Source organism: Hydra vulgaris, chromosome 07, assembly GCF_038396675.1.
Source record: "Hydra vulgaris chromosome 07, alternate assembly HydraT2T_AEP".
Lineage (NCBI taxonomy): Eukaryota > Metazoa > Cnidaria > Hydrozoa > Anthoathecata > Hydridae > Hydra > Hydra vulgaris.
Genome location: NC_088926.1, coordinates 36,557,937 through 36,582,612, shown reverse-complemented (window position 1 = coordinate 36,582,612; position 24,676 = coordinate 36,557,937). Strand labels below are relative to the sequence as shown.

Sequence of the window (24,676 nt, the reverse complement as noted above, 5' to 3'; positions counted from 1 at the left end):
TTTTAAATTAAAATCATGTAAATTCATAATCAATCAAATAAATAATGCTTTTAACTGAATATAAATGTCATCAATTTTTTTAATCAGTTTTGCTCACTAATTTTTTAATAATTTTTAACAAAAAAAATTGCAAAAAGCAGGGTATGAAGTAAAAAATAATTACAACTACGTTAAGAGAAAACTTATAATATTAAGGTTCTTTTTGTACACTTAGCGCCAAGCATTTAGGAGTGATCCATATAGAAGTCAAAGAGAAGAATCTTAGTTATGCAAGAACTTATGTTTTAATTATGTTATTAATGATATTTAAATTGCACATTTGTATCATTTAGAGATCCACGACATCGAACAGATAAATCTCCACCAAAAAAAGACAAAAATAGAATTTTTAGACTTTATTTTTGGAAAACCTACTGTATATGGCTTTGCATTTTTTAATAACCACAACGTTTCCCTATTAGAATTGTACACTTTCATCAAAAAAAGTGTTAAATAGCTAAAATAATTTTGAATATTTTCGACAAATAATTATTTTTACTAACAATCAATTAATTATACTTAATAATATTGTAGCTTTTTATAAGTATCTAATCTATAATCAAGTAACCTTTTTCTAACTCCATTAATGCTGCATTTGAATCTTGGTTTTGAAATTCCTGGTGGTACATTTATAATGAATAATTATTTTTTATTTCTAATTTTTTAGTTCGCTTTTTTTTTTCCCTTATATTTTTATCCGCTTAAAAAAAACGCACGGAGTAAATCTCGAGTAAAACGTAAAAATATGTTAAATAAATAAGTTAAATAAATACGGTTGTAAAAAAAATATCGACTACGCTCCGTTTGAACGGGTCACGAAAGCAACTCGTTATCAATTATTATTAAAGCAGTATCAATATAGTTAGTTTACTAATTTATCAATGCAATGGCTTTTTTAATTTTCAACAAAGACAGTGACGGATTTAAGGGGAATGGGGTGTTCACGCCCCCTCCCCACCAGAATCTGAAAGTCCTAAACTATCTTAGAAATAGAGGACCTTATTTTTTATTTTTTTAGGAGACGCAAAAGTGATGCAAAATAACAAAACATTTCAACACCCCCCACACCCCCATCCCCACCAAAAATTCTTGGATCCATTTCTGAACATAGCACTTAGTGTTTAGGTTAAATTTAAAGCAACTACCGCATTGATACAATTATTTTGCAATGTGTAATTACTAAACAAGCAGTTGTTTTACCGATACTATGTAAAAAAACACAACCATTTCTTTTTTGAATATTTATTTAGTGCAGTCTGTTTACACAAAAGAAATTTTTTGAACAAAAATTATAAAGACAAACAAACCCTTTCAGAGCATACACGAGATCGAGTAGTTTTAAGGTTTGTGCCTCAAAGTGACGATTTTTTTGTTCAATATTTAAATATTCAAATCACACAGATTTGTAATAGAAACCCATGCTAAATAACCCAACAGACTCTGATAGGGTTTGCACGTAACGTTTAACAACACGATCAATTAACGATGTGAAAATATTCACGCAATACAGTAATTACTTGTCAAAAACACACAATAACCCATTGACGTTAAAACAAAAAAATAATACAAAAAATTTTTTAAGTAAAAAATAATTATATAATAAAATAAGGCTTCAAAAAATTACAAATTTAAATAAGAATGAGTTTCTAACAAAAAAAAGCCGCATATTAAACAACAGTATGAGTTTTAGATGGCTTGCTTATAGCTTCGTATGCTTCCTGCCAAGCAGCAGTATTCTAAAAGAAATTAAATAAAATTGAACAGAGTTAAAACAGTAAAATGTAGCTCTATATATGTCAAGTAAGTTTTACACATTTTGAGTTATAGGTATACACAATAAAATAAAGCGCCACTACCAGAAATGGATCTAGGTCATGCTGAATACAGTTTTAAAAAAGGTTTAGCCAATACTAAATTTAACTAAAAATAATTGTGGAAAAGCGTTCTCCATTAGAACGACTTACTGCTTCGTAAAATTTTATATGCCTTTCAGCTATATCTAAAAATAACTCTTTCAAGTCGCGCTTTTTAGTTTTTTCCCATCTTTCCAAATCTGCTTTAAAATCGTGATCAGCTTTCTCGCGTCTGTCGGAAAGCAAATCTGATTCCAGTAGCAACTGAATAAAAAAAAAATATTATTTCAAACACTGAATTTAAAGATGTACAAAAAAACATTGTTTGTAAATAATTTTAAACATACTTCTTTAATTTGTTGATTTAGTTTGCTTATCTTCTCTTCTCGCGCTTTTTCAGGATCTTTGGAAAAAAACGCGGATATTGATTTCGCATTTGAAGACTCGAGCTAAAGTAATAACTAAACAATTAAACTCCCAATTGTACTTTTTTACCTTACCAATTGTACAAACTCCCAATTGTAAATCATTTTTGAGAATCAGAGAAAATTTGATACCTCCTCTTTTTCCAAACGTTTTTTATTTAATTCGTCAGCGGAAAGCTCTTGTTCTATTTGAAACTGATCCCTCCGTTTCATTGCATCCTAAAAGTATTATTAGGCGTAACTAATTTAGGTAATAAAAATATTTAATATACAAACAAGTCACTAGCACTATATATACACAAAAAATAAGTTTTCCTTAGGTATCCTCTTCTGAACATTCAATCTAAAACCTATTTATACATAAACTTTTAAATAAAAGTGGATAATAAGTGGATTTAAAATAATTTCTAAAATATTTTTAAATTTTGCTCACTATAATAATTGAAAAGCAGTGATTGGTCAAATGTTTTTTAGAGTTTCGGCAGCCAGTCAAGCAAACGTATTTTCATTGTATCTATTGACAAAAACACCGCTTTTTCCAATACGACCAATAGATCATTTAAAATGTCAAAGTTTAAGCAATTGAAAATAGGAAGTTATAGGTTAATATGAATTCAGATTATATATATCACCACTTTCTTACTTATACAATTCGCTTAATAAAACTAATTATACAGTGAAACTTCAGACACTATAAAAACTGATAATACTGATAAAAACTGATAAAAACTGATAATACTGATAAAAAATTTAAGAACCACTACAAATAATGTAACAAAAGAATCGCTCATTAAATGACTGATGTTTTTAAATTGAATAATCCAAAATTTATGAGACATCGTCAACCACAATTTTCCATATTTTCATGATGAAATAATTAGTTGAAAAATTAGGAGTTCCATACAAAAAGTTTTCAATACTCGTATATTAATAAAACGAAGTTTTTAGTTTACTGTTAGAAAAAAGGTTCTTGTTTTGAGATTTAATGATTAATGAATTAACAATTTGATGCCCAGTTTCCTATTGTGTCTTGTTTTAGACACAAATATATAAGCTAATGTAAAAGTATAAGTCTATTATTTTATGATAACCTTTTAAAATATCAAAAATATTATTCATAAAATACTAACATTTTTTATAAAACTCGTAATCATTTTCAAACATTTTGAAAATCAAAAAATAAAAAATAAAAAAAAATTCATTAACAAAATAGAACGAGAAAAGTGTAAAAATATTAAAACGAATGAAAATATTTAATTTACAATTGTATTGAATATAAGAATACTTCAAGATATAAATTATTCATTTGCTGAGAAAGCGTTGAGAAAATCGTACAATTTGATTAAATGAATTATATTAATGAATTTTTAAACGGTTTTTTTTACGTTACACTTTTGAGCGTTTCTGGCTTGTTTAATATAATAAACGCAATATTTAAGAAAAATGGCTAACAAATGACGAGTAATCCCTCAACATATTTCAGGTATTTCAATGTTTTACATTTTTATTACATCGAAAAATTTGTTTGTTTCAGTGTGCGAAAATATAAATATATATATATATGTGTGTGTATGTGTGTGTATATGTATATATTTACAACAATATATAATATACATACATACATACATACATACATACATACATACATACATACATACATACATACATACATACATACATACATACATACATACATACATATATACATATATACATACATACCTATTTATGTATGTAGCCGTAGCTAGGCTACCCCACACCCTTAATAGAGGGGGCCCCAGCAAATTTAAAGGGCCCATTAGCAAATTTAGAGTTCTTTTTTTATATATTTATGCGTGTGTGTTATATATGTATATATTATATATATATATATATATATATATATATATATATATATATATATATATATATATATATATATATATATATATATATATATATATATATATATATATATATATATATATATATATATATATATATATATATATATATATATATATATATATATATATATATATATATATATATATATATAAAGCTTTTTTTCATAAAAATTTAATTTGCTTCATTTAAATTAATTGTCTTAAGTTTATATTCAAATAAAATTTTCAATTATTGTAATTGTTAAAAACCTTCAAAAGTTCTATAATGCTATTTAGACTCGCAGTCATGACAACCAAATCTCAAGAAATCGAACGAGCAAGAAAAGAACTTGAATTGCTAAAAGAGAAAGAACGATCACTCGCAGCTAAACTTGCTTTATTGAATAAAACTGAAGATAACCAGAATGCATATACAGAGCACTATTTAACAAACTCAATAATGGATGAACCAATACCAGTTAAGAATGGTTTAACCCATCAAAATATTTTTCAAAGGTTTAATATTTTTAAAATTTTTTGTACAACTTGTGAGACTAAACTGATAATAGATTTGTGAGAGACAAAACTGATTAATAAATTAAAATTAATAATATTTTTTGATTTTTACGCACTTTTCCTGTGTTTCTTTTTCCTTTTTCATAGTATTTTGATCACTGTCTCACAGAGTTCACTTATTTATATCTTCTTGTTTTACCTTTGTTTTACCTTAAAAATATTTATTCATAGCCTTTTGATGAATGGTGATTTCCAAGAATCAAATGTTGACGAAACCAGTGATACCGATGAGATCGAAGAAAAAAAAGAAGCAGTACCTACCGTATTTACAAATACGAAAAAAAACATTGACACATTTCTAAATGAAGGAGAGAATTCCCAAGATCAAAAGATTACCGAGGATTCATTTGAGGAAGACGAAAAACTAGAAGACTTTCAGTTCAGCATCACAAACAACAGCCTGTTAAACTTTTCTCACTCCGAAGAAGAACTATATTTAGAAAACGAGAATGATTTAGAAACAAAAAGCACTTCTCCTGTTGATCATCGAAATGATATTTTTCAAGATATCTATGAAGCTAAAGCCCGCGAAAAAGCATTACGAATAGAGCGGGGCACGTTTGTTGAAAGTGACCAGTCTAGCAGCGAAACAGAGAGCGAAAAAGAAACACAAATTGAAGATAGTCGTGACCGTATTGTGCGAGAAATTGAGGAAGAAAAACTTCGCGAACTTGAACTTCAAGCTAAATATAAAGGGCGAGGCATCTTACTAAACAGGACTTTAGAGGAACCAGAAAAAACTCAGCTAAAGGAAAACATCGAAACTCGTCAATTAATTTCTATAGAAATTAATGACTTTAAACAACGAGAAGAAGAACTGCGCACGCAATGGTCTAAATTAAACAGAACTAAAAAAAGAAAAGACGACGATGATTTATTCATAAATAGTATGCAATTGGAACCTCGGCACTATGTTGAAAATGGAATTTATGAAGAAAAAATAATAATGCAAGAGTTAATTAAATTAGAGAATCTTTTACATAATAAAAGTTCCGAAATTGAAGAAATAGAAGAAAAAGAAAATAATTCAAGAGGAAAAATATTTCAAGAAATAAAAGAACTGCTATACCGAGAGTTAGAATTAAAAGAACGATCTCAAGGGATACAAAAAAAGCAAGTGGAGTTGCAAACAAAACAAAAACATGAAGCCGAACAACTGAGGCAAAACCAAGAGAGACAAAAAATTAATATAGAAGGACAGATTAACAACAAAATATGGCAAGAAATAGTTGAACTTCAAAGAAGAGAAGAAAATCTTAAAAGGGAGTTTGCAAAAATACAACATAAAAAATTACAGATGAATAACATGCTAAACGGGATACCTTTGCTTCATTTGAATGATAGCGAAATGAGGTCACTTGATGTGGAAAAATTTAATACTAATGAAAAGGCATTAATCGCAGACAGAATAAAGGTTAGAGATGATAAAGTTAATCTTAAAAACCAACCAGGTAGAGATAAAGATGTTAAAGTTAATCCATCAAACATGGACAAAGAAGATCAAACTAGTCAGTCAGTCAAGAGACCAATTGTTCAAGTTAACCAATTTGGAAGACTAAAAGATGTCCAAGGTAAACAACCAAGTGAAGTCAAAGATGGTTATAGTAACAAACCAAGTAGAGCTAAAGATATTCAAGTTAATAAAATTTCTAGTAATAAACTTTTAAATTTTGAAGAAAAAAAAAAGAAAAAAATCATTCTTGGACAGAATAGCGAAATATCAAACAACCTTGTTTCACAGGATGTAAAACTTGAAGACAATATACAACAAAACGAGAAGGTATGTAGTTAGAATTTATGTATCAAATGTTTTTGTAAATTTTAGCTTTTATATTGATGTGAAGACTTTCTACAATATATTAAACTCTCCACAATATATTTAACACTCAAACTCTTTAACAATCACTACAGTGATATAATTATATATTTAATTATATATTTCAGTATATTTAACATAATTATATATTTAATTATATATTTCAGTATATTTAACATAAAATTTAAACTTAACTGAACTTAAAATTTAGGATATAAGAATTAAATTTAAAAAAAATTCTTTCACAATTTGTCAAAGTAAAAAATTTTTAAGCATTTCATTTTGTTCAAATTTATACAATATTTTTGATAAAAACTTTTCTTCATTTAGAAATTTAATTCAATTTAAGTATTATTAGAACATTTTTATTCATTCATTCAGATAATTTCACTAATTAATGTATTCAGTAACATTAATTCTTTTATAAGCGTATTGAGTAAAATTTGTTTATTCAATTTATACAGTTCATACGTTTCATACGTTCAGTACAGTTCATACGTTTATCAATTCGTTCACTAAAATTTATTCAATCATCAATTTGTTTTATCAAAATTTGTTGATTCATCACCTATATTTAGTAAAATTCTTCATTATTTTTCATCATTTAATAAAATGTTTTTATCATCTCGAGATCATTAAAATTCAATTTCATTCGATACTTTCAGTTTTCATTCATGTTCTAAAAAACTTACAGACAAAATATGTAATTTATTCCTAGCTGTCTTTATTATATTAATGTATTCTTAATTATCTGCATTAAAAAAACTCATTCAACAATTAAAATGAATTTATATGATCAAAGGATTTTTTGAGAAATAAATTTCTATAAATCTATAAGTTTCTATAGACCTATAAATTTCTATAAATCTATAAATAAATTTAAAAAATCTTCAATTTAAATATATATAAATAGTTTACCGTATATATAAAACTTAAATTCCTAAGATATCATAAAACAGCCAAAATTTACCTTTATAGTCATATACACATGACCTATCTATACTTCCAATAACAACAAAATGGGAAAACAAAGCTGAAGAAGAACGACATAAACAACTTGCTATACAAAGAGAAATACAAAGTAAGCGAGATAATAAAATACAGATTATGCGAATTAAAGCTGAACAAGAACGACTAAGACAGTAAGCTAATGTTTTAACTAAAATAAGGATAATGATGTGATGATGATTGATGATGATGATTGATGAGGATGATGATGATGAAAATAATAGTGATGATGATGATGATAATGATGATGATGATGATGATGATGATGATGATGATGATGATGATGATGATGATGATGATGATGATGATGATGATGATGATGATGATGATGATGATGATGATGATGATGACTGTGATAGTAATAATGATTATAACTTTTATTTTATAGAGAAGAGCAACGAATTTTAGATCTTGAAAAACAAAGAGTGATCAAAAATCGTTATTTGTTAAAATTAAAACAACAAGGTTTAAATGATTTATGGGCAGCAAAAAAACCTCTTGTGACCCTGGAATATAATGAAGACAGGAATGATTTATATCTTCTTGACAATACATTTATGCAAATAAAGGTATTTTTAATATTGAAAAAAAATTATTTCATAACAAAAACAAGATAACAACCCAATCAAACTATTACTTTGTATTCCAGATAAACAATCCAGCATTATTAACACTACCTACTGCAGCATCAACACCACCTACTACAATATCAACACCAACAACTTCAACACCAACAATTACCACGCCGATAACATTAACTAAAACTATTATGAAATGGGAAAAGAGAATTAAGAAGAACACGTCCAAAAATATGAATTTTACATGATAATTTAAAATAGAGAAAGAAAAACACAAAAAACATTGATGCCAGATACAATGCATGAAACCAACTGATAGTAGACACATGGGTATGGTCAGTTAATGATGGACAGTGAACCAACACCCTATATCGATATAGATTTATTCTAAATACTATGTTTCTATATTTGCTATTTATTAGAACTAATTATATATAAATATTTTTCGTACCTAGACAACAATACAAAGCTGTTTTAAACCAGAGAGCACAATACATATAACTATGATCTCTCATGTATTCTCTAGCACAATAAAGGGAAACAATCTTACATACTTGCAATAAATATATATTGAAAATTATTAATTCTATAACTATATAGCAAATATAGATTTTGTTTCTAAGTAAGTTTTTTTGTAAATATGTAAATACTGCAATGACTTAGAAACTATAATCTTTATTTTGGAAAATTTTAAAAATTAAATTTTGGGATTATTAAAAGATTGATTTTTTACATGAACTTTGTTTTATAAAAAATTTAATTTTTTTTTTTACTAATAGATATAAAACACAAACATTTGATCAATAACATTTTTTTAAGTCTTTAAAAACTTTTATAAAATTTTAAGAAAGCTGAAATATTTTTAAAAAAATTATTGTGTTTCATGAATGTAACTTAATATACTTGTCATTAATAAATAATGTTAATAACAAAACATATTTTGTTTTTTTCAAAACAAAATGAAATACCTTGACAGCATCAGAATACAAAAGATACTCTCTTAGTGGTTCACATACACGAGATTCGTGTGTACGAAGCTAAGGAATCAAACTCATATTTGAAATTAAAAAATCTTATAAAATCTATAAAATAACTTATAAATTAAAATTTAAACTTAGGCAAAATAAAGGTTACAGCATTTAATAAAGAATGAAAGACTAATGGTAACTAATAAATAAAGTAATTAACTATTAAAGCCAATAAATAATTAATGAATCACATTAGGGGATTATTATTCTCCTAACTTTGCATATTTTAATTTTTTTTATACTTTGAATATTGTTAAAGATACATGAAATTAAAGTACATTAAAAAACTATTTCAAATTTAAATTTACTAAATATTACAAACCAAATTTTTAAGGCTTGCTTTATTTTTGTCGAAACTTTGAGAAACAGCATGCAAAGTATCAGCCAATCGTGTTTCTGAGTTAGCCCATAACTGAAATGCAGAACTATACTCCGAATAATCATCCATCATATCTGAAATAAATTCCAATTTACTTATTAAGTTAAATAAATAATTTAAAGAAATTTAACTGATACATAAAAGAAAATAAATAGCTTGAAAAACTTTAATTGCTATATGGATGACAACACAATACATTTGTCATTATCAATTTTATATATATATATATATATATATATATATATATTATATATATATATATATATATATATATATATATATATATATATATATATATATTTATATTTATATATATATATATTTATATATATATTTATATTTATATATATATATATCTATTATATATATATATATATATATATATATATATATATATATATATATATATATATATATATTATATATATATAATAATAATATATATATATATAATATATATATATTATATCTTCATAATATATATATATATATATTATATATATATATACAATATTATATATACAATATTATATATATAATATATCGATATATATAGTATATTATATATATATATTATATATATATAATATATATATAATAATAAAATAAAAACTTAAAATGCGCAAATCAAAAGTTTTTTAAAAATGATTAATTTTAACAATTGAGTATTATCAGTTTGTGTATGTATTATCAATTATATATATATATATATATATATATATATATATTATATATATATATATATATATATATATATATATATATATATATATATATATACATATATATAATTATTACTATTAATTATATATGTATATTATTATCAATTTTATATATATACATATTATTATCAATTATATATATATATATATATATATATTATATTATTATTATTATTATTATTATCAATTTTATATACATATATATATATATATATATATATATATATATAATTGATATTAATATCTGTATATATATATATATATATAAATATATATATATATATATATATATATATATATATATGTATATATATATACAAAATTGATACTAATATATATAAATATATATATATACACACACACACTCAGATATATATATATATATATATATATATATATATATATATATATATATATATATATATATATATATATATATATATATATATATATATGTATATATATATATATATATATACAAAATTGATAATAATATATATATATATATATATATATATACACACACACTCAGATATATATATATATATATATATATATATATATATATATATATATATATATATATATATATATATATATATATATATATATATTTATATAATTGATAATAATAAATATATAAACTGATAATACTCAATTGTTAAAATTATTCAATTTTAGCAATTTTTTTTTTTTCTTGACTTGCGCATTTTTAGTTTTTATTTTAACAAAAAAAATTTCAACTTTATGACAAATGCTAGTAATTTAAATTTTTGTAAACTCCCTTAAACCAAATCCCTCATCAAACCCACAATTTGATTTTGTAACTTTTTTTGAAGCATTTCATAATTCTTGGAACTTTTAACACTATTTGCAGATTAACCTCTTTTCCTGAGTATTGCCTTCACCATTGCTCAGTAAAATTCAATGACAATTTGATAGATTAGCATCCTTTGGAACTAAATAAGTTTTTTTTTATACCAATCAATTTTTTTTTAAATATCGGATCAATGCCAGATCTGTCCAAAATAAAGTTAGTCGTTCATGTTTTTTAATTAGAGAGAGAAGTTGTTTTTCAAACCATTCTGTCACAGATTTTATGTCAAAAATTGATATGTTAGGAAAGAAAGATTTTAAAGATCACAAATTCAAAATCTGCCATACAAGGAACTTGCAACAAAAAATTTTAAACTCAAATGTGCTTAATCTGTCAGATGCTTTATAACGTTTTGACTGAAAATAGTATATTGGTTACCAGGAAGCACTAAGTGCCTTTTTTTTGCAATAAGTTTCATCGCCTTCTAGAATGCACAAATTTTTTTTTTGCCAATAGTTTAAACAAACTCTTAGTTTGCCCAATTGCTTTTATTTCTTCATTTAGCTTTCATTTTCAGATTTTCTTTTTTTAATACTCCTTGAATAAAAGATGTACTGCATTAACTATGTAGTTATGGAGAAAACTTTAGTAAGACTATGACAGGAATTTTGTCTGGACCACAAACTGTAGAAGAGTTTAATTAAGATATTTATTTTTTTTATGTTAATTCGCCTCCCCAAGGCCGAGAAGGCCACTACAGACCAGGAGGCTACTTAATTGTGGTTGTAACCCTCTCTGAACTCTATAAATCTGAAACACAAACCTTGACAAACAAGGCCGCTGCGCAGAGAAACAAGTTAAGCGCGGTACTACCAGGGATGTGTTGGGGATCGAACTCGAACCTCTTGCTTATGAAATGATCGCTATACCACTACACCACTACCACATATGACTTTAGCAATGGAAGTTGGAGTGATGCGAATGTCTAAATATGGGTAAAAAATGTTTAATTGGAATGGAAGGAAGAGAATATAAGATTCAGGAGTTGAATTCGAAGAAAAGTTCTTTGCAAGCAGTTCTGCCTTACTCTTGGGAGAGGTAATATGATTATATATAGTTATAGCCAAAAACATCATTACTATTATAGATAATTATTTACAAATGCAAAACATGCTTGCTTGCAATACAGTTATCAACCAATCAGTTGAAAATATCCTAAATTCTCTACATACATTAAAATTATTAGAATAATCAAGTGCTGCATGTTTGAAGATGCCTTAACAACTGTTCATGATATCATTCATTGCATCAAGTCAACAGAGATAATCAATCTAAGAAATATTTATGGAAGATTAAAAATTACCACTCAGAAAACCATCAACATGATATGCCATTTGGCAGTGAAGAATAGAGAGAAATAAAATTGAAAACTTGATATTTGAGTATTTAATACATGAAGGTATAACCTGCCATCAGCCAAAACTGTCAAGACATGAAATCTCTCTAAAATCTTTCTTATGGTACTGTGTATACTTTTCTTGTGCTCTAAATTTAGTATGTCACTTTATACCCTGGTTGCATCTAACATATGTAGCTCATTTTGCTTTGTGTTTTAAAGGTTTTCATTTGTGACTTACTTGGACATTTTCTTTTTTTTAAGAAGCTTTTTTTTCTATAATCTAACTCACTTCTGAATTTCAACACATCATGATTCCTCTTGTGTTTGATTGTGTGACCATTCCTGATTGAATTTCAATACATGATTCTTGATTCAACACATCATGATTCCTGATTAAATTTTAACACATCATGATTCCTGATAGAATTTTTATACATCATGATTCCGGATAGAATTTCAACATATCATGATTCCTTTTGTGTTTGATTGAGTGACCATTTCTTTGATCACTTAATTAAATACTATACTAAGCTTTTTTCCAGTTTCTTCTCAAATCTTCAGTACATCTTTCATAACAAGTTTTTACCTCATCTATCCAAGATTAATTTTATATACAAGCTATATATATAGTCCCAAACATGGCTAGCAAAGTTGTAAATCAGGGATAGGGAATGCTCAAAGTAAAAAGACCTTTTAACACTGTTTATAATAATTTTAAAATAATAAACAATAAATATATGTTGTTTTTTTTTTAATTTCTTACAAAATTGCTCTTCAGCGATATTTTCAGTGATGTTTGCAAATGTTTTAATTTTTCCTTGGAATTGCACATTGTACTTCATTACATCGGAAAACTCCTCACTACGATTTTTCATCAGAAACTGAGCAGCTGTGTTGCGAACACTACCACCAATAAGCGATGTAGTGCCAGACTGATTTTTACGTGCTGTTGTCATTTCCTGTCAAACAATTGAAACTCAAGTGATTAAAGTTACAAAACTTACTTCGTAACATATAAAAACATTTTTCACAAAACCTAGCAAAACAAAAATATTAAAAAAATGCAATCATGGTTAATATAACATACCCAAGCTTTTGCAGTCAAAAATGTTTTTACATACTCATTAAAAGATATCACTGGATGGAATGCAACTCTATTCATAAATTTGTGCAGAGCCTTTTGTCTAGTCCTTAAAAAATCTGAATCAAACTTGTCTTTAATGTGCTTGCTGAAAGTAAACTTTTCTGGTAGAGGCTATTAACAAAATTAAAAAAAAAAAATTATTTAAAATATTAATTTTAATTAAAAAAAAACAACAACAAAAAACATTTATAAATATATATATATTTTTTTGCTTCCAAAAAGGCTGCAAGCAATCACTAGTTAAAGTTGGAAGTTACTGGAAGAGAAATGATGAAGATTGTAGAGCAAGATAACGATTGACGGACAATTTAAAGGATTGCACATTATATGAATCAGGAAAGCAAGAGGAAGGAAGCCAATTCCAAAGAACTGATTTTCGAAAAAAAAAACTAGAAGAATAAGCGTTTTTGAAGCACTTAGGAACAGTCAAAGAGAAGGATGAGAAATAATTGAATGACGAGCAACATGAGAATGAATTTTAGTAGATGGCACAAGAGACGCTAGCTCTTTAGAGCAGTGCTTATTATAGTATTTATAGAAAAGAGAAAGAGAAGCAACCTTACGACGATGTGATAATGATTAAAGGTTGGCTGCAAAAGCAGGTCCAACTATGTTTACAATGTGTTTTTTCACCTTGTCTGAAAGAGAAAGGGCATCATTAGAAGATTGGTCCCAGATATGGCAACAGTATTTGATACAAGGCCGGATTTGAGATTTATAGAGATAGAGAATAGAATCCAAAGTAAGAAAGTGTCGAGTTTGATAAAGAGATGCAACCTAAGCAGACGCTAATTTTGCAACAGATCTGATATATGGTTTCCAAGAAAGATTGGAAGTAAGAGTTAATCCTAGAGTGAATGACTCATCGAGTACATTACCATTCATAAATATTAGAAGATTTAAATTATTGCGATAACGATTGGCTGAAAAAAATTGAGTTTTATCTGTATTGAAGTTCACCTTTATCTAATGCAAGATAAAAACTGTGAGCCCCATGCTGTTGCAGAAGTGAGATCCTTTTCAAACTCAAATGCCCCTCCAAGCAATCAGAGAGTGTTGGTTTTTTATCACAACAAGAATAAATGATAGTATCATCAGCAAAAAATGCCACCAAGATGTGAGAATATCTAGAAGATCAATAATGTAAATAAAAAAAAGGGCCAAGGATAGAACCTTTAGGAACCCCTGAAGTTACAGAATAAGATAAAGTTTGCTGTCCATCGAGGACAACTTTTATACTACGATTGGAAAGGTAGGATTCAATAATCTTAAAGATGTTGCCAGATACACCATAAGAAGAAAGCTTATGGAGAAGACCAGCATGCCAAACTTTATCAAAAGCTTTTGAAATGTCAAGAGTGATGGCCTTAACATCTACACCTTTATCTAATGCAAGATAAAACCTGTCGGTTATTACTGTTAGCAAATCAGCTGTAGAACGAGAAGATCGAAATCCATATTGATGGTCATAAAGTTAGTTATTAGATTCAAGATGAGAAATTAAGTGTTTGTTAATTAAAGATTCAAAAACCTTGCTTATGATAGGAAGAAGACTAATGGGACGGTAGTTAGACGAATCAGATTGCTCTCCAGAATTTTTGAAGATAGGGATAACAGATGCCGCTTTCTAGCAGGCTGGAAAACAAGACTCTGATAAGCACTTGTTGAATAGTTTTGAGAGTATAGACGACAGCTCCGGAGAACACTTATGCAAGATAATAACAGGTATGTTGTCCAGGCCACAAGCTGTAGAAGAGTCTAAGCAGGAAATCACTTTAGATACAGCAGCTGGAGTGATACGAATGTCAAGCAATGGATCAACCTGTTTGTTGGCAATTACAGGTAGAACGCAACTAGTGAAATCAAGAGATGATATTGATGAAAAGTTTTTAGCAAACAATTCAGCTTTGTCTTTAGGTGAGGTGACAAAGTCTGAACCATACAAGAGAGGTGGAATTAAAGATTTGCCCTTATTATTAATAGTATTAAAGATTCTCCAGAAGTCACGAGAGCCAAATTTTTGAGATGAGTTACGAGATTTCATGACCTGAGAATAGCGGGCTTTGGCGTTAGACAAAACCTTTTTACAATGGTTTCTACCAGTAATAAACAGACGTCTGTTTTCTGAAGAATTGTTTTGCTGATAGATATGGAAGTAACAGTTTCAATTGGCAATCGCAGCAGCACAATGAGAGGAAAACCATGGAGGAGAGTGAGGCTTGACCTGGAATCTACAAGAGGAAACAAAAGATTCTATGCTACCTGAATCTACGAAGTTATGTAAGAAGCACATTTGTCAACTGACAACGATTTCTACCCAAGACGAAAGATTTCTACCCAAGGGCCATCACAAAGAAAATCACGGAAAGAATCCCAGTCAGCTTTAAGGTAGTTGTAAGAGGTACGATAATAGGGGGATTCAGATGATGAAGAAGAATGAGATAACAGTTTTAGAGAGATCAAACTATGACCAGAAGCACCTAAGGTAAATGTAGAGAAACTGAGTACTGACTAGAATCAGAAACAAGACATAAGTTGAGTAGAGAAGGTATATGATTCGGGTTGTATGGATAGCGAGTTGGAAAGTTGATTATTTGAGTTAGGGATTGAGAAAGGCAAAAGTTAAGGGCTTTAATGCCTGCTGAATCACTGACACTAGAGCCAAGCCATTCAGAGTGGTGAGCATTAAAGTCACCGACAACAACTATACTAGCTGATGGATAAAAAGAGAGGGCTTGGTCAATATCATCAGAAATAACATCAAAAAGAGTGCAGTCTTGAGATGAAGGAGAGCCATTTAGAACAAAGAGAAAGGCAATAGAGAGAAGAGTGAAGTGGCACTAAAAGAAAGCACATAAAAGAATAGTTTGTGGATTCAAACTTAGTTTTCCAACAAATGGGTGAACTCTTACGAATGTAAATGCCCAGGCCAAGCATGTGACTATTGGAGTCTTTACGAATTAAAGAAAGATAACTATCAACACTAAGATCGCAAGATGAAACAGCTGAACTCAAATTAGTCTCACAAAGAGCAAGTAGGTTTGGTGAACTTTGTAAGAGATAAGACTCAACAGAAGAAAAGTTACTTCGAAGACCACGAATATTTGTGAATGATAGGTTTAGTGGACTTGGTGATGATAATGGTTTTTTGTGTTTTATAGTTTTTGGTACTTTATTCATTTTTAAATTTGTTGAAGAACTTGACTCAAAGCATAGATAGTACTCATAACACTATTTAATAGTCAAAGCAATTGCTGCATTACTATTAATAAACCCTAAGCTGTAACAAAGGGCTCCAAATATGGCCTCGGCAATGCACATTAAAAGTACAAACAGGGACACCATCCATGTGCAACATGGCACTGTTAATACTTTGATGTTTATCAGCTGTTGATGGAATCAGCCTCTCTGTGAGCTACCACAGAGTTCGGGAAACCTGACTACCAGCCGACCTCAGAATCATAAAACTGAGTTTTAGAGCTGTACCCTCATTAGGAGATAATAGAGTAAGTTGCCTAGTCATAAAAACAGAGACACAAGCAAAACCTATGCATTGAGTCAAGAAGATCTAGCATTCAACATCCTAAACTGGAAACAATGTATTAAAAATACATCTGCACCAACCTAATAGATGAAGCCTAATAGATGTACTCTTTAATTTCTTATAACAATAACACATAAAATTCTGTGAAAAGATACTTTGATTTGTAAAAAAAAAATTTTAACAAAAAAATTTTTAAATAATTTTTTGTTTGGTTTTATAAATATCCTTTTTTTGCTGGAGTAAGACATTGTAATGGCAAATAAATATTCATAACATTATACTAAAATAGAAACAGGTGGAACCAAATACACATATACTAACAGATTAAAGTGTGGACAAGTTTTATCTGAATTTATTTCCAATGCCTTGTTACAGGTAACAGAGTGTTTAAATAAGTTCTGAACAGTTTTTTGCACAAAATTTTAGTTCTTTCACACAACTTTTCCTGTTACCTCCTAATGATGGTACAGCTTTAATACTCAGTTTAATAGCTCTGAGGCCAGCTGGTAGAAAGATTTCCCAAACTCTGTGGTAACCCTTAGAAAGACTGATTCTATCAACAGCTGTAAAATATCAGAGTTTTAACAGAGCCATGTTGTGCATGGATAGTGTCCCTATTAGTGCTTTCAGTGAGCATTATTGAGGCCCTATAAGGAGCCTTAAGTTACGACTTTGGGTTAATTCGCAGGATTGACACAACTGTATAGCTCATTGCTTGGGATGCCATGCTCTATCATGAAGTAAACAAGTTTTCTTCAACTTAAACCATTTCCAAAGTAATCAAAAATATTAAACATAAAAAAATCACCATCACTTAACTGTTTCAATATACCTTTAACAAATATTCATGGTCTTCAACACTCAGAATAAGGAAAAATGAGATTGGCAATAAGTTGCCGACCTCAAACTGTTAGAGGTCGGCATGAGGTTGACAAAAAAAGTTTGACACAAAGAGGTTACCATAAAACATAAAAACAAGGTCAGCAATTTTTAGCCAACCTCAAACACTTTTAAATCAGCAGTTAGGTTGACATTGTTGAATGCCGACCCTAATTTCAAGGGCTGTGGCCTTTGATGTCATTTTCCATCAGTTGAATCTTACTTATTGCAAAATTCACCAGATTTGGTTGCTCTTTGTAAGAATTTTAATTTGGGGACATCCATAAATTGTCACACTATAGAGGAGGAGGAGGAGGGGGGGGTTTAGTGGTTTTGTGACAACTCATACTAAACTTGTTACTAAAGTGTTACAATATTGTGACAAGGGAAGTGGGGGTTTAAAATGGTCAAAAGTTGCGTTATGTAATTTGTGGACGACCCTTTTAGCAGTTTCTTCTTCAGATCTTAATATAAGTGGTTACTATCCCTTGGTTCGCAAAGACTCCATTAATTGCAGGCTTAACTTAGGCATTTACTTATGCATCAATTCACCTAATTGTAAAGAAATTAGGTTTGAATCCTCTGACTCTTTCTGATTCTTTAATGTGCTTTGGTTTAGCACCTCTTAAATCTATCTAAAAAAAAAGAACAACACTCTTGAAAACAAATGCCATTTTATTATTGCAAGAAATTAGTGTGAAATGGTGCTGTCTGATGCTTAGCTCCATTATTCCCAGTTTACTAAAGTTTGTTTCTTATCTCAGAAGTTGGGCTCTAGAGACTTTTAGGAAACTTTCAACATTAATAAAGGTAATTCAATTCCATTTCTAATCCATGAGTCTGATCTTATTACCTCTCCCAATGAAAAGACAAACCTATTTCCAAAGAACTACTCCTCAAGTTTGACTCTTGAATCTAATGCCCACTCTCTCCTTACTATTCAAGTTAAACAGGTTAACCCATTGCTAGACATCCAAATCACTCCGGCTTCTGTTGCCAAACTCATTTCTCAATTAAACTCTTTTATGGCTTGTGGTCCAGACAACATGTCATAGTCTTACAAAAGTAGAACTCTCTTAAATTCTCTCTAAAATATTTATTCAGTTCGTGATTGAATCTTGTTTTCATGCCTGCTGAAAAATGGCATCTGTGATTGCAATTTTTAAAACCTCTGGAGGACAATCTGATCCCACCACCTATATTCTGACCAGTTTTCTCTCTATTATTAGCAAAGTTTTTGGGTCTTTAATCAACTAATTTCTAACATCCCATTTTGAGTCTAATAACTTACTCTCTGACAATCAATACAGTTTTCAATCTTCTCACTCAATCACTGACTTGCTAATGACTTAAAGATTCTATCATGCATTAGATACAGGTGGAGAGGCAAGGGCTATTGCTCTTAACATATCAAAAACTTTCAATAAGTTTTGCATGCTTCAAATGGTGTATCTAAAAAAATTTTTGAGATTAGCATACTATTTTTTTCTGACTGCAGTATAAAAATCACCCTCAAAGGCGAAAAAAATTTTGATTATCTTGAAGAAAAATCTTCTCTTTTTTTAATCTCATATAACAAGCAGCCGATATTGAATTTGATCTCACTTCTGTTACAGCTTGGGACTTCCAGTGGCTTATGAATTTTAGCTCCAACAAAACTCAGTTATTTACTCCAAATAACTATCGCTATACTATCAACATTTCTATAATAATGAATGGCAACCCTCTCACTGAGTCCTCTTCTTTAAATCTTCTTGGATTATCATTCACTACTAAAATTTGCTGATATACTGATTGTATATATGGTTTCATGGAAACCATATATACAATTGATTGCAAAGCTAGCATTTGCTAAGGTTGCTTCTTTTTATCGTGCTCACCATTACTATACCATTGATTCCATTCTCTACTTCTACAAATCTCATATTTACCCTTGAATGGAATACTGTTGTTATATTTAGGCTGGTTCTTCTAATGGTTCTCTTTCTCTTCTATATAAAGTCCCAAAACGCATTGTAAATGTAGTTGGACCCGCTCTATCTACTAAGCTTGAGCCTCTTTCCCATCATCATTCCCACCTGAACTATCTATTTATCTAATTATCATAAAGTTGTTTCCCATCGTTGTAAAGTTGCGTATCTTTCTCTTTTCTACAAATAATATCATGGTTGCTGCTCAAAGGAGATATCATCTCTAGTTTCATCAAAAAAAAGCCATTCTCATTTGACTTGTCATTAAGAAAAATCACATCCTTTTACTGTATCTGTCCCTTCATGCTCTAAAAACTATTATTTATCTAGTCTTTTATCCCGCACTTTAATCCTTTGAAACTCTCTCCCATCTTCAAGTTTCCCTGACTCATACAACCTACAACATTTTAAGTCTTCTGTCAACTGTTTCCTTGCACTTTATCAGGCAAGGAATACTTTTGCACTTTCCTTGCAACTCTATCTCCTAAAGCCTCCTTCTCCTAAAACAGGGTAAAATTTTATGATTTTGGGACAATTTTTACAAGTTTTTTATGACTTTTTAGGACAAATCAGAGTAAAATTTAGGATATTTTAGGACAATCTAAAATCATTAATAAGTTTCCGGATTTAATTTTTTTAATTTAGGTTGGAGAATTATCAACCCTTTAATTTCAATTATTAATAATATATTATTTACCCTTTAATACCCTTGGAAATTGTTTACGTTTATTTAAAGTAGACAATAAACAAAACACAATTTAATCAAAAAAATCTTGAACTTAATAATGACAACTCTTACATGTAAAATGTCTGCAAATAAAAACTTATATCTGAAATACTAAACAAAGTACCTAAGTTAAATATACTTTTATTATGTGATTGATTAATAGAGGAGTAACAGAAACAAAATATAAAACGTTAATAAACTTTTCATTTTATAAAGTTAATATTCTACTAATGCTTTATTCAAAAGAAAAAATTTCAAAAAAATTTCAATTTAATTCATTCTTTTAGAGTATAGATACAGTTTCAATGAATAAGTAGAGTTTCAATACAGTAGAGTTTCAATACAGTAGAGTTTCAATGAATAAGTAGAGTTCCAATACAAAATAAGTTTCAATTCTAAATTGACTAAACTGACAGTTCTTTTTTCTAATACATCTTGCTCATCAACAAGCTATTGTCTTCTTTTCACCCCTGTTTCAATTTTACACTGGGCTTGCTGCAATTCATTTCTTGTGCTGTTTTTTTGAAGCAAGCACCAGTGTTTAACTTCCAGGTCAGCTTCGTAACTTGAAAGAGCTAATTTAAAAAACTTTACGGACTACTTCCAATGATTTACATATTTCTATAGTGAGATTTGAGACAGCCCCTAGAGACTGCTTCCTTTTTTTGAAGGATCAAGAAAGATTGCATTTTTTTATATAACTGATTCCCAAGGTAATTTTAATTTTAAATAACTTGTAAATGCTTGATAAGACTAAAGACAATTTTGTCAAAATTTTTTCTCACCACATGAGATTTATAGATTCTGAAAAATAAGACTTGGCTTTTGTGCCAATATCAATTAACTTTAATGGTTTAAAATTTTTTGAGTCAATCACATTAATCATCAGCAACTTATTAATAGATTTTATGGAATTGACTATTATTATTAACACATATAAGCTTAGTTTTGATACACTTTTACATTAGTCCAACAAGAAGTTTTGACATTTCAGAGTAAATCAGGTGAATTTTTGGTTTAACTGATTGAAATGTTTTTAAAAATATTTCAAAGTCATTTGATATGTCATATGCTATAAAAGCAATAAAAGCAATATAAGGCATTGATGTTTCATCTTGCAAAATATCTGTAATCCTCTTATATCTTTCAGAATCTATAACAGTTGATTGAAAAGATGTAGTTGTTGAAAGAAATTTTATAAAATATTCACAAAGATTCTAGTGGCGTTCTAAAATCTGAGAACATAATCTTCTGAGTGTCACCCATCTTGTAGAAGAATGTCTTTGAATATAATGTGTAATAATTTCTTTTAGATCTTCTATTTGTCAATAGTTCAATCTTCTTGAAGCAGAATGTTTAAAGAAAAAGTTAACATCAATTGGAAATGAGTCAATTTTGAAATTTAAAACATTAAAACCCTGCTCTAAATGCATTATAAACTATATGCAGGGGACATGTACCTATTGATATAATGTTTGTATTCAAACTTTTTATTTCCTCTGACGACTTTAAAAGTCTCTCAAACTTAATATTTACATTAGGACCATCCATACTAATATGGAGCATAAACTTTATGTTAAGTTTACCTTTCTCTACAAGTTCAAGAAAATGTTCTGACAACTTTTCAGCAGTACAATGGTCTATCATGACAGCTCCACAGTGTGCAATTTTAATGCATTTTTGCTTTTTAGACCAATATTGTACACAACCATCCTTAACTTGTTAAAATTATATATAACATTTCTTAACTTGTTGAGTTGTAGATTCATCAAATTTAAATGTAAAAACAGTATCAATTAAGTCCTCCAATAACAATATTTTTATAAAGATGCCAAATTGAATGGTGTATTTAGACTTTGTTTCACTATGTCTGTATCCTTTAGTAATTTTTGAATCTGGGAACATGACTTCAAACATTTTACCATCTCCATTGGTTGAGGCAAAAGAATAGTTAGACTCAACGCACTTTAAACTATAAATGATTTCAGCTTTTAAAATGTCTTTTTCAACAGTGAACTAATCTTTAAAGCATTTAATTCAAGTATTTTATCTTTAATAAAATCTGTTTGCCCTTCTCTTTCTTTAAACTTTGATATGTAAAGTTTGCCAAATGCGTGGCTTCTTACTTGTCCAGCTCCACTTTCACTGACAGAAAACGTTTTTTGGCACAATTTACAACTTGCAAAATACTGATCACCAGGACAAACTTGTATCCAGTTAAATTCAGACTCCAACAGTTTATTATATTTTGTTTTTCTTATCTTGTAAATATAAATAAACAATTGAACTATAATTTAACAAAGTAATCTAAACACTTGTTAAAAATTTTTCTATTTTATAGACTGACCTTAAAACAACAATAAAATTGACAACTATTAATAATTGATAATTATATATTCAATAGATATAGAAATAATAGATATAAAAATTTTAGGACAATTTAGGACATAACCCTATAAATTATGATATTTTATGACAAAAAAGTAAAATTTTAAAAATTTGGGACATTTTGGGATTTTGGGACAGATGGGGAGGCCTGCTCAATTCTTGATTGGGTCATTTCACGCCAAGTGGTCCAGAGGGCCCTAGGCAACCATTTCAGATTTTGATAAAATTTTGTCCAGACTTTGTTAAACATGTTTCATGAAAATTGCCAGATTTTCACATCATAACGTTTATTAGTTTGGGCTTTATAGAACATTTTGTAAGGCATATCCAAACTTCAATTAAATCATGTTGCTAAAAATTTGTATTTTTTAGCAATTTTAATATTGTCATAATATAATGCCAAAACATCTCAAAAACAAAGTTTCTGAGTAAACTGGGGATAAAAATTACAAAAAACTTGTACAAGTTTTATATCATGCCTACATTTTTGTTTATGGTTCCCCAACTGACGTCAAAAACTCAACCCCATAAATTTTTTTTTGGTCATATTACCGAAAAAATAATATTTTTGATATTGTTATTTTGTCTGAATGCTCTAAATACTAACATGATAATATGGAGTAAAAACATTTATAAATGACTATGATGAGTTATTCTGAAATAAAAATGGCGCCAAAAGTGAAAAACCTTAAAATGAGTCTAAATCTCAATGTAAGAAGATTTTTATACTTTTTTAATTGCACCATTGGAAATTTGGCACTTTAAGAAACAACAAAAATCATTTTGGAGAGATTTGTAGTACTAATGAAAAAATCAACTTTTCAAAATCTTCTTAACTTTTACAATTTTGTGCTAAACTTAAAGATCGAGGAGAGCGGTGCAGGATTTTATTTAAGAGGGCCAAAAAACTTTTTGATGTAAAAACTAATATTCTAATAAAAGATTTTCACAAAAGTACAAAAAATCAACACAAATATGAAGAACAATATTTGAAAAACATAATTTCAATTACATATTTAAAATAGCTTAAAAATATTTAAAATAGCTATTTAAAATAGCTAATGTCTGAAACAACAGTTGATGGTACATTGCAATACTGACCTGTTGAATAATTGATTGGATCTGGTATGACTGCAATAATACGCAAGTCTTTAAACTGCTCTATACCATGAAAATGCATAAAATCAATGAAAATATCTTCCTGCTTTTCTGAAATTTCACAAACAATACCAATCCACCAATTTGCTACATAAATGCAACAAAGAGGACTTAGATAGCTTTACATGAATGAAAATTTGAGTGATTGGGTCGAATTTTTATTTACCTGAACAAGTTCTGCTAAATGTCTCATGCTCATATAATTTCAAAGTTTTTTTTTTAATACTTTCTGGCAATTTCTTTGCAGTATTTTTTGTGGTAGTGCCAAGATTCCACAAGGCAGCAACAAAGTTCAGTTACTACATATTTTTGGTCTTGATTTTTATTTTTACCCGTGGATTACTAATGTTGACATTTTTTC

General features: G+C 28.4%; 3 protein-coding genes across 8 annotated transcripts in view; 1 reads left to right on the top strand and 2 right to left on the bottom strand.

The window, feature by feature from the left end:
* Positions 1 to 830, bottom strand: part of LOC100204041 (integrator complex subunit 7) — a 41,850-nt gene extending 41,020 nt beyond the window's left edge. For 3 of the 6 annotated variants that reach the window (XM_065801773.1, XM_065801774.1, XM_065801772.1), the window contains exon 1: positions 608 to 789. Coding sequence is in view for 2 of the 6 variants with exons in the window: in XM_065801772.1 (XP_065657844.1) it covers positions 608 to 668 (61 nt within the window). In the remaining 4 variants the exon portion in view is untranslated. Of the gene's footprint in view, positions 1 to 607 lie in introns of all 6 variants that reach the window. The other 3 variants (XM_065801771.1, XM_065801776.1, XM_065801775.1) reach the window with 3 other exon arrangements.
* Positions 831 to 1,265: 435 nt separating this feature from the next.
* LOC100198080 (sorting nexin-7) overlaps positions 1,266 to 24,676 on the bottom strand; it is a 35,942-nt gene continuing 12,531 nt past the window's right edge. Inside the window, exons 4-11 of the mRNA XM_065801770.1 lie at positions 13,593 to 13,760; positions 13,269 to 13,464; positions 9,511 to 9,641; positions 9,129 to 9,197; positions 2,450 to 2,536; positions 2,240 to 2,341; positions 2,004 to 2,156; positions 1,266 to 1,775 (exon numbers count right to left, since the gene is read on the bottom strand). Of these exons, the coding sequence (XP_065657842.1) occupies positions 1,707 to 1,775; positions 2,004 to 2,156; positions 2,240 to 2,341; positions 2,450 to 2,536; positions 9,129 to 9,197; positions 9,511 to 9,641; positions 13,269 to 13,464; positions 13,593 to 13,760 (975 nt within the window). The 3' untranslated portion in view covers positions 1,266 to 1,706. The remainder of the gene's footprint in view (positions 1,776 to 2,003; positions 2,157 to 2,239; positions 2,342 to 2,449; positions 2,537 to 9,128; positions 9,198 to 9,510; positions 9,642 to 13,268; positions 13,465 to 13,592; positions 13,761 to 24,676) is intronic.
* LOC105844009 (golgin subfamily A member 6-like protein 22) lies at positions 3,656 to 9,094 on the top strand. Its single transcript, XM_065801769.1, has 6 exons — positions 3,656 to 3,800; positions 4,480 to 4,698; positions 4,930 to 6,538; positions 7,553 to 7,716; positions 7,971 to 8,151; positions 8,232 to 9,094. Exons 1-6 carry the CDS (start codon positions 3,772 to 3,774, stop codon positions 8,406 to 8,408), a joined length of 2,379 nt encoding a protein of 792 aa, XP_065657841.1. The 5' UTR covers positions 3,656 to 3,771; the 3' UTR covers positions 8,409 to 9,094.

Coding starts and splice junctions, on each gene's coding strand:
- LOC105844009 (XM_065801769.1), top strand. CDS start 3,772: ATGACGAGTAATCCCTCAACATATTTCAG. Junction 3,801..4,479: donor AATCCCTCAACATATTTCAG/GTATTTCAATGT, acceptor AATGCTATTTAG/ACTCGCAGTCATGACAACCA. Junction 8,152..8,231: donor ATACATTTATGCAAATAAAG/GTATTTTTAATA, acceptor TTTGTATTCCAG/ATAAACAATCCAGCATTATT.